The 10,838-nt window shown below is 33.1% G+C and overlaps 1 protein-coding gene across 1 annotated transcript; it reads left to right on the top strand.

Moving 5' to 3' along the window:
* LOC112039738 (V-type proton ATPase subunit H) lies at window positions 1-8,886 on the top strand. The gene is made up of 12 exons (XM_065759656.1): window positions 1-26; window positions 360-441; window positions 1,376-1,501; window positions 1,756-1,858; window positions 1,932-1,998; window positions 2,850-2,921; window positions 3,035-3,152; window positions 5,393-5,554; window positions 5,706-5,831; window positions 6,251-6,376; window positions 7,576-7,755; window positions 8,404-8,886. Exons 2-12 carry the CDS (start codon window positions 412-414, stop codon window positions 8,650-8,652), a joined length of 1,359 nt encoding a protein of 452 aa, XP_065615728.1. The 5' UTR covers window positions 1-26; window positions 360-411; the 3' UTR covers window positions 8,653-8,886.
* Window positions 8,887-10,838: the final 1,952 nt, after the last annotated feature.

The raw sequence follows: 10,838 nt of genomic DNA, 5'->3' as shown, positions 1-10,838 counted from the left end.
AAAAACACCACCACACAAAAACACAGGTAAGCTATCGATCCCAATCTCTCCCTCTAATCATTACACTGAATTTGTAGAAATTCAAACTCATCAAAAAGGCCTTCACAATTTTATTTTTCTAGTGAATCTGGGAGGATTTTGAATCACATTTCCGCTTTGCTAGATTTGAAAGTTTGTTCTCAATTTTCCCAATCCCCAAATCTCTGCATTTGTCACTGAAATTTATTGAATTCATTTTCAGATTTGATTTGTGGGGTTTTTTTGTTGATCAATGATATGTGGTACTCTAAATTCCAATTAACTGTATGGATGCTTTGCTTGAAGCTCTTTTTATTAAGAATAATTATTTTGGTGTTTAGGTGTTGGAATTGGTGAAGTTGTGGTATAATTTCAAGTGGGTATTCAGTAAATATGGACCAAGCTGAGTTAAACACAGAACAGGTTGGTGATCCACTCTGCTTTTTGTTTTTTTTTTTTTTTTGGGTAAATTAATGTTTTTTTTTTTATTTGAAGTGGGATTTACTTGTTTTCCAATTGGGTTTTCTTATTTGTATCAATGTGTACTTGTTTTGGATCATGGCATTTTGTAATTTATTGGATGAACACTGGAATTGGATTTAGTATAAAAAGGTATATGAGAATGATTTGCTTGTGAAGCACTGGTTCAAACTTTCACATTGTTGTAAGAAATTGGAACTGGTTAAAAAGTCTTGTGGTGATTGGTACTTATTTCACATTTGGATTATGCAAATTTTTAACCAAAATGAACAATTGAAAGAAAGTTAGTATTTTTTATTTTGTTTAATTACACAAGTGTCAAAATAAGAAGAGAACAAAAATATATTAGAAAGTATGAAGTGCAGATGTATGAAATTTAAAAAAAGTGGAAAAGATGAAGAAGTGGCGTGACATTTTAAGCTGCGTATCGTTAAGAAACATTTATCCTGTTTTATGTAATAGTATTATTATGAAATGCAATTTTATAAGTGTCAATATCTTATTTGGAAAAAACAAAAAGTTCTGTAAACCTTATACAATTGAAGAATATTCTTATTTGAATGAGAACTGAAGGAAAAAAAATAAAAGGAAAGTGAAGGATCAGCTAAAGGGACCTTGATTTAGTTTGAAATCAATTCCTTGAAAAACAGATATTCCTCCTCAGAATGAGAAATTTGCAGAATAAAATTTCTTGACCTGTTTACGCTTGAATTTTTTTTTTAATTGTTGATCATGTAATCTGTTGTGGTGTTGCACCCATATTGCCCTGCTCAATATAGAATTTAATTTATTAATCTAATATGAACATTTCGTTATCTACATAAGTTGATTAGGTAAAGATATCTGCTTGGATTAACTTATTCTTCCATTTGTCTAGGTCTTGAAGAGGGACATACCATGGGAGACGTACATGACGACTAAGCTCATCTCAGGAACAAGCCTTCAGCTGCTAAGGCGTTATGATAATAGACCAGAAAGCTATAGAGCACAACTTCTGGATGATGTAATGTTTCTTTGCTGTCATGATTTTTGAAGTGGGTATTAGTTTTGCCAAATTTTATAATATTCAGAATCTTTGGACCTTCTCTTTTATCTTGTGATTTTTAAAAATAATTTTATATTCCTCATACCTTACAACCACATTATTGTATACTTTTGATGTGTAACCATAATTTTCATTGAAAATTATGCCTGTATCAGAGTGCAAGAATGACTTGTGTTTGCTTTACAATGATATTAACAAGTGGAATGTGGCAGGATGGTCCAGCTTATGTTCGGGTGTTTGTTAGCATTTTACGTGACATTTATAAGGAGGAAACTGTAGAATATGTTCTGGCGTTAGTTGATGAAATGCTTACAGGTAATTGGAAGATTTTGGTCTTTTATTATGTATATAATATAAAAAAATTAATATCATTTATTTTCTTTGACAGCAAACCCAAAAAGAGCAAGATTTTTCCATGACAAGTCTCTTGCCAGTGAAGATACTTATGAACCTTTCTTAAGTTAAGTTGTGAACTAAACGTTTTGGAGTGTTAAGCAGTATGCACTTGTGTTTATGGCTTCCTCCCCCCCTGGTGTATGTGTTTGTGGATTATATATCGAATTACCAAATGATCTAATTGATGCATCTCTTCCAAGAATGTCATAATCAAAATTTGAGTCATGGAATATTTTCTTGTGTTAAAAGTGGTATTTTTACTAGTTCTTTTTCTACTTCAATTACACACATTTCCTTTCTTGTTTGAGTTGGTTTTTAGCTGAATTTTCTCGTAACTTTTGCTTTCTCTTTAAGTTTCATATCATGAAGCCAACCTCCTTTCAAAGATTATTTGTAGCTGTAAGTACTCTTTTTTTTTTTAAGTAATAAAATTCTATTGAAGAAAAGGAATAACCATATGCACATAGGAATATATATTTTTTGATAAGTAATGAAAGTTTTTTATTGAAACAAAATATATGCACATAGGAATATACACAAAGTAGACCAAAAGAGATAAAATATTTGATAATTGCAATCTAAAAGAAAGAGAATCAATCGATTCTACAATAAAATGTATCTCACTATGGCCTAAAACACAAGACCATTCAAACAAGGTTCTAAGGAAAGACAATTTCAATTGAGCAATGAAGGCATCCACATCCTCAAAAGTATACTGGTTCCTCTCCCGCCACTCAATGGGCATAATGAAACTAAATTCCAAACAAATAAAGAAGGTTCACCAAACCAATTCCTCCATCCATAAAGTAGCTCAACAACACTCTTGGACATTTTGGTGATTGTTTTCTTTGATTGTTTTTCTTGTGTTTTTCAAATTGATGAAATCTAAAAGGATCCAATGTTTGTTCACTTTCAGATTGCTATGGAAGGGTAATTGGTTCATACAAGAGAAGAGCTGTAAGATAGTTGCTTTAATAGTAAGGTATATAAAATGTGATCCATCTGTAAAGTGAAGTGCAAATTTTCTGAAATTAACTAATGTATGCCATACCTTTTTGCTAACTGTGACTCTCTTTTGTTTTTCTGTGATTATAGTTCTAGGCCAAAAATCCAGGATGGCATCATTGCAAATGGAGAAGCCTCAAATTCAAAGAAAAAATCCACTTCTATTGATGATGTATTGCAAGGATTGGTAGAATGGCTTTGTGAACAGGTTTGCATACATCTTTTTTTTGTAGGCGGTTTGCATACAAAAAGGCTCATGCTTGGGAATTTCAGTTCCTCTGTAGACTCCAATAGCATTAATTAGTTGCCTGGGCTTTGCTAATAAGAGCATTGGCTAATTTCAATTTACCTCACTGTGAAGTGCCCTAATTACAACTTACCTCTGTGACCTTTAGAAAGCTAAACCAAACCTTATTGTGCTGATGGACTATAGTGATATGTCACTTTTTTTTCCCACTTTAAAACAAAAAGGATTAGTTTTTATGCAATCCTCCAGTCACATCCCTCCAATGTTGTTGAGTGTGTTATAGTGTAAACAATGCCTTTGTAGTATTAATGTTAATGCTAGATCGTACTGGTTTGTAGAGCTTTCTTTCCTCATTTAGTTTCAATTTTTGCTCAGAGAAGTTTTATAAGAACTTCACACATTGTGCAGCTCTAATTTTACTTGTATTGCATATGAAATTATATTCTGCCTAAGTTGATGTGGGCTTTGTTTTTTGTTTGCATGAATGTTTGACAACAGTGGTCTTGTCTTGTTACATTCAGTTTCTGGTCTAAAGATCTAAATACCACATTTCGCATTAAGAGTTTTCTAAAGCATGCAATTAACATTCAAGTTGAAAGACGAGTAATCGTGTAATTCTTTTTTTGATAAGTAAGTAATCGTGTAATTTTTGAACCAAAGTCTTCAATTTTGTTCTTGTGTGTCATATCTGCCGGAAATAGAAAGGTTTTGCATTCCTATTATCATTAGACTACTTTAGTTTTCTTGTCTCGAGGCAGTCTAGTGTGTATAGCTCAGTGGTTCTTCTCCTGAGGCAATACAAAAGATAGATATTTTGCATATTTGACAGCTTATTGATACAAGTGTAGAATTTTTTTTTTTCTTTTGGTAAGTAATAAGCATTATTAATAAAGTAGATTACATCATGCTCAAGATGATGAGCACTCCATGACCTTACAGAATTACAATTTTTTTTTTTTTTTTTGATAAGTAACAGAATTACAAAAAACTATGGACGAAATAGAAATGATTCTGTAAAATCCATAAGTGTTGCTATTTGTAAGACCCCACACAAAGGACCAATCAAACGGCATATGAATAAGCAATGCTTCCAAGATCCAACTGATCCTTATGATCCATTAATGCATGCCATCTGCGTATATATGTCTAAATGTCATTTGAAAAACACGGATTATTGGACATTCTTTGAGAAACTTATACCAAGGATAGCATAATGTTACATACATCAACTTGTCAAATTTGGCAATTGTTTTTCAAATGCACATTCTTGCATAAGCTAGATATGTAGATATATGGACTTAAGTTTAAACATGTGAATTTGCAACATTTTAAAGAAAAAAGATCTTTTGTTTTTTTTTTTTCCTCCTAAAAGTAACAAGAAATTGTACTAAATACTAAGAAAAAGAGTATAACGGTTCCTGGAGACAGTTATGCAGACTGGGTTGTATACTCAATTGTAAGAACAACCAAAATACAAAGAATCAACAAAGTCTAAAACATTGGATGGTCTACCCTCATCTACCAATAACCAATGGAGTTAAGAGCTAACAAACATCAATTTTGCCCCTCTCTATTGACAGCTCTCTTCCCCCAAAGGTTCTTCTGTTTCTCTCCCTCCTCAAAGTCCACATTAAGCATGCTAGCACAAAACTCCACACTCTATATCTAAAAGCTCTTGGTTCTTGTCCAATATTGAAGGTAACATGTGTACTGAATCTTGCTCATGTTATATGTGAATGTAAAGAAACTCTGGAGGTGGAAATACAAAGAAAATAGTGAAAGGCTTGAAGTTGTACAAATATTTCCAGTGGCATGTTTTTCACTCGCCCACCATTTCACTTATCAAAAAAGGAGGAAAAAAATTCCAGTAGTATGTGTATTTGGTTTGCAAATTAGGTAAATACTTGTGGATCTACTTCTTTCTATAATTTTCGGGGATATTGTTGAGTGATCCAGGAAACACTAATACTGAAGTAAAACTTAACGTAATGAAAACTCATCAAAGCGGGCCAAAACACAACAAATTGTAAAGATATAAGTAAAGTTAGTGGTATCGTCAATTGTGTCATTTTCAAGAAGTGTTTCCATCTAGGGTATTCACCTCTGAATAATTCTGCATTTTATTTTGTTATGGTTTTAATGTTAGTATAAGTTAAAGGGTTTAGTCATCACCTGGTCCTGATGCCTGATGTCACATGCAGCTGAAGAAGCCTTCCCATCCTAGTCGTGGTGTCCCAACTGCCATCAGTTGCCTTGCTATGTTACTTAAGGAACCCATGGTCAGATCCTCCTTTGTTCAAGCAGATGGGGTGAAGTTGCTCATTCCTTTAATTTCTCCAGCATCCACCCAGCAATCAATTCAGGTAAGTTTTTCTTGTTTTGGATGGCTAGAAAGTGTCAATTTTTTTCCAATAAAAACTGTTCCATCCTAGTTGTACCTTCATGCAAGCTTGGAGTTCTTGAAGTAAAAATTAACTTTAATAATCCTGAAATTACTGCTTCTCTTTGTTACAGCTTCTGTATGAAACTTGTCTCTGTGTTTGGCTTTTGTCATACTATGAACCTGCGGTTGAGTACTTGGCTACTTCAAGAGCCCTGCCTCGCCTCATAGATGTTGTTAAGAGTTCCACAAAGGAGAAGGTAAGTTTTTGGTCTGTTGAGTTCATTTCAACTATCTTTTCTGGTTGATGTTTATAAGTTGCAGTTTACTTTTTGAGCTTTCCTATATTGCCACCTTTGGGCCAAATGGCACTTCCACTCCCCCATAAGTATGGGGCGGTTTGTGGGGATGGGGTTGCAAATCCCCTCAGGTGCATGGATATTTACCTAACATAAAAATTACTACTAAAAAAAGTCTGTTCTTATATTTTTGGGGCTCAAGGAACAATATTCACACTGTTGTCTGAAAAGCAGATTTCATGCATGTAATATAAGCTTCTAGTTACAATTATGTACTGACTAAAAAAGATTGTTCTCTCTCTCTCTCTCTCTCTCTCTCTATATATATATATATATATATTATATCTGATATTAAATGTTGGCTCTCCAATTCTTGCTAGGTTGTCAGAGTTGTTGTCTTGACCCTTAGGAACTTGCTTTCCAAAGCGGCATTTGGTGCTCAAATGATAGACCATGGTCTGCCACAAATTGTTCAAAGCTTGAAAGCACAAGCATGGAGTGATGAGGTGAGAGAATTATGTCTGCTGTGGTCTTCCATTGAATTTAACATTTGCTATTATGAATCTATTAAACAATCAACTATTATGGTATTACCTTGACTCTAGTAAGTATCAATTGGTAGAAGAATTCATCATTATCATCAATATTGCTGTCCAACAGTCCATGAACAAAGCTTGTAAATTGTATACTTAACTAGACCCAGTTCCTTATACCCTGTACTTGGCGTAAGCTACAATATTTTTTCTCTGCTACAGTCTCTATATAGGGCAATTGTTTTGCGTAAAAAATGGGACAATTTTTTTTCCTTCCCCTTCTGAACATGTATTCTTATCCACATTTCTTTGACTTTGTTACAACTTGAATTAAATTTCTCTTTTTCTTTTGCTGGGACAGTAATTGGTTCTAGTTGCTCATCACCAAATCAATTTATAGGCATCTTTGCCCCAATTATAAGCTCAGAATGCTACCTTTTATTACCTATCAAAAAAAAAAATTGCGGGCATATTTTCATTTCATCTATAATTGTGTTACTTTTTCATTCATTTGGACACCCTCTTCTTTTATGCTGATCATATTATGACCATGTTATTGTTTGGTAGCCAGTATTCTGTACCTTGAAACTTGATTTAAGTCTACAGATCTCATAAGTTTCTCTAATTAAATAGTATTTGATTGAACAGAGTCAGAATGTGCTTCTTAACTATTCTCATACTAAAAATTGAAATAAGGATCTACCTTTTACCAAATAAATATGAAAGTCGGATACTACCATGATTAGTTGTGCTATTGTGGGAAATTTGAATTATGATGTCCAGGGTGTCATCATGGTAACTTTGATGGGATGGTCTCAATTTTGATGCTATTAGTGATTATTTACTTTTCTGCATTTTGCTGAACTGTTGCAAAATCTTATTACATTTGTTATTAACTAGGTAATGGATTCTTTTCTTGTCATATTCTAAATCTATTGTGTACTGTTCTCTACTGCTATCATTCATTTTGGTATTGGATGCAAGATCATGACATGACTTTATGAATTCTTAAGGTGAGTCATTTCATTTGCATGGAGAAAATACTAATTGCTAAGACTAAGAGAATTGTGAGATGACCAACATCTGTGCCTGAGTCATAATCTTAATTCTTATACACAATGATGTTATCTATGGTGCTCTTTTCTTCTAATTTATTTTGAAATATTTCATAGGACCTGTTGGAGGCTCTGAATCAACTAGAGGAAGGGCTGAAGGACAAGATTAAGAAATTGAGTTCCTTTGATAAGTACAAGCAAGAAGTCCTCCTCGGTCAACTTGACTGGTCTCCTATGCACAAAGATAACTTGTTTTGGCGTGATAACATTAAGAACTTTGAAGAGAATGATTTCCAGGTACTTAAGGTTCCCTTGCCCAATTTTTTCCTCTCTACCACTACTTTTCTGAAAGAAGCTAGTAAGTACTAAACAATTGTTTTACTGATAGTTTACCTTTTGGTATATTATGTCCTGGGGCATCCAATACTTCAACAATCTATATTGTCCAATGGATTTGCCAAAAACGTAAACCCTAACCTTTTCTTGTGACTAGTGGCTTTGGGACCCCTCTTGAACCTTGCTTTGAACCAATATTTGCTGGTAGATATGTTGAACACAAGCAAACATGCATCATCACACTCAGTAAATGGTATGTGGACACACACTATGTGATGTTGTATGGAGCGAAAACACCATATACCATCTCCAAACACACACAATCACTCACTCAGTATTGATTTTTTGTGATTTTTGTTATACCATTATTTCTATGGATGGTATATGGTACTTTTTTTTTTAAAATGGTTAGTGTGCAAATAGTTTCCGACCAACTTCCCCATAGTTCTGGCCACTGAGTTACAGAGCATAAATACAATTTCATTAAAGAAAAGCATGAGGTTGTATGGCACTTTTAGAATTGAGATTTTGTTTTATGATTGCTCTCTCAGTTTGACAATTCAGTCCAATAACAAAAGTTTAGTGCTAATGTATGATCTTCTGTTACAGATTTTGAGGGTCCTCATTACAATTTTGGATACATCAAATGATCCAAGGACTTTGGCTGTTGCTTGCTACGATCTCTCACAGTTCATCCAGCATCATCCGGCTGGGCGGATTATTGTGACAGACCTCAAGGCCAAGGAAAGGGTGATGAAATTGATGAACCATGAGAATCCTGAGGTTACCAAAAACGCCCTGCTCTGTATTCAACGGCTTTTCCTGGGTGCCAAGTATGCAAGCTTTTTGCAGGTTTAGTTCAGTTTTCTTGGGGAATAATGGTGTATATTTCTGAGCCCATATACTGAGTATTTTGGCTCCCGTATCATATATGGTTCATTTGTTGTTGTTTTAGTAATTTATCATCTAGCGCCCTTCTCTTGTCGGAGATTTCAGTTGTGGAAGAGTTTGAAGAATTAATTTGTCCTCCTATACAATGGAATATTATTTTTAGGCATAATATTAAATAAAAAAGTTTAGTTTTTGGTTTCATTTTCGTTATGCATTTTTGTGTGTGCATGATTGTAAGGTTATGAGTTACAAAGTTGCAGTAGAGAAAGTTTTTGTATGATGCCCTTAATTTGGTTGGGAGACAGACTTGAAATTATTAGAGGCTAGTTGAGGAAATGCCGAAATGCACAAGAATTTAAAATTTTCGGCTGAAAGGAAAAGCACAAGTTTAGCAATGTACCTCTATCACTCCCTTCCAATAGGCCAATTTCCAAAGAAACTTCGAGGCAAGATGGGAGGGGACCACGTCTTTACCAGGACATAATTTTGCATCAACTATTTAAGGAATCTCTCTTGGATGGACTCATATGTTCATTGCTAGGAATTTTATTTTATTTTTCTATTTGAAAATTTGATGGTTACGATGGAGGATGGAGATTTAAACCTGGATGTTAGTTGTTTGAAATTTTATGAAGGTTCAACTTACCTGCAAAAAGCTTATGGGCTTTATTTATTTGTTTCTTTGTTTGGATTACGTGCTTTCAAATGAGTAAATAAGATACGAGTCAATTTGTTTAGTTGTAGTAATTTATCATCACTCATCAGAGTTCTTGTTGCAATTATTAACTAGAAATTGCTTTGCTTTTCTACTTAACTGTTTCGTTTAGATTTTTTCAGGTAGATAAATGTTAAAATTAATTAAATACATTTTTGTAACTCAATAATAAGATAATAATGACAATCATAAAATTATAATTTTTTTATACAATCTAAATGTTCTGCTTCCAACTCAATGCAATTCCATTATAATTTGAAATTATTACATTTTTCAATCACAAAAAATCTGGGAGTATGATGAAAAAATTATTTCACTCACAAATGCATTATAATGGAAAATGTAAAAAGTGTGTATAAATATATTCTTATATTGGTGGATGCATGAGAACAAAAAATTAACGAATGTTTCACTTTTCTTCTATCATGCAACCAAAACAGAAAGCAGTATATGTCAAGGCTAAAAAAAAATTCAACCCAACTTAACCCATTTGTGGATAGCTTTGAGTTTTTATTTTTTGAGAGAGAGGTGTGACGGTGGTAAGATTGAATACCTGGTTGGTTGTATCTTTTGAATTACACATGGGTTTTTTTTTTTTTTTTGTGATTTTTTATTTTCCGACTATAAAAATGGGTAGTGGGAATTGGGATTGTGGGAAGGTTTTTTTTTTTTTTTTTTGTTTTTTTTTTGTGTAATTATTTTTTGAGGGGAACGGTGGGTTATTGGAACTTCTCAATCCTATTTTATAGGCAACGTTTTTGCAAGAGTTAAAAGATGTAGTTTTACCAAATTATTATTTAGTTTTGTCTCTACTTAAACCTAGGGAAATAGGGGTATTTTGGAAATAAAAAATTCCGATTCAAATAGGTGCAGCCCCTTAAATAGTAGTACTAACCTCTGAGCACGCGCATAAGCGCGTGCTCAGAGGCTAGTATTAATAATTTGCATTCATTATAAATTGAAATTACTACACATTTTCCAATCACAAAAAAATCTAGGAGCGTCCTGAGTGTTATGCGTTTGTACCAAATATTAATACTCATCACACTCCTAGTTTTTTAGAGATTGGAAAATGTATAGTAATTTCAATTTATAATGAATGTAAATTATTAATATTTACCAAAAAAAAAATTAAAGAAACATGGAGCCTGGAGCATAGACTTAATTTTTGGAGTTGTTGTGATTTTTGTTTGGCAGTTATCTTGTCAAATAAAAAAAAAAATTTATGGCAGTTATCACTTTTTGTTTAATCCTAAAATTTAGCCACTTACTACTCATCCATACAAAAGTTAAAAAGAACCTAAATTTAAAATTAGCAACTACTTTTAAGCACTTTTTGTAATGTAAAGTGGGCAACCTGGGTCCTTTTTTTGACAGGTTTTCATTATAATAAAAAAAAATCTTAAATATTTATTGACCAATCATTTTACCAATGTGA

The sequence above is a fragment of the Quercus suber genome, unplaced genomic scaffold (genome assembly GCF_002906115.3).
Source record: "Quercus suber isolate HL8 unplaced genomic scaffold, Cork oak 2.0 scaffold_336, whole genome shotgun sequence".
NCBI lineage: Eukaryota > Viridiplantae > Streptophyta > Magnoliopsida > Fagales > Fagaceae > Quercus > Quercus suber.
The sequence above is the reverse complement of the archived record's forward strand: the minus strand, read 5'-3'. Positions and strand labels throughout refer to the sequence as shown.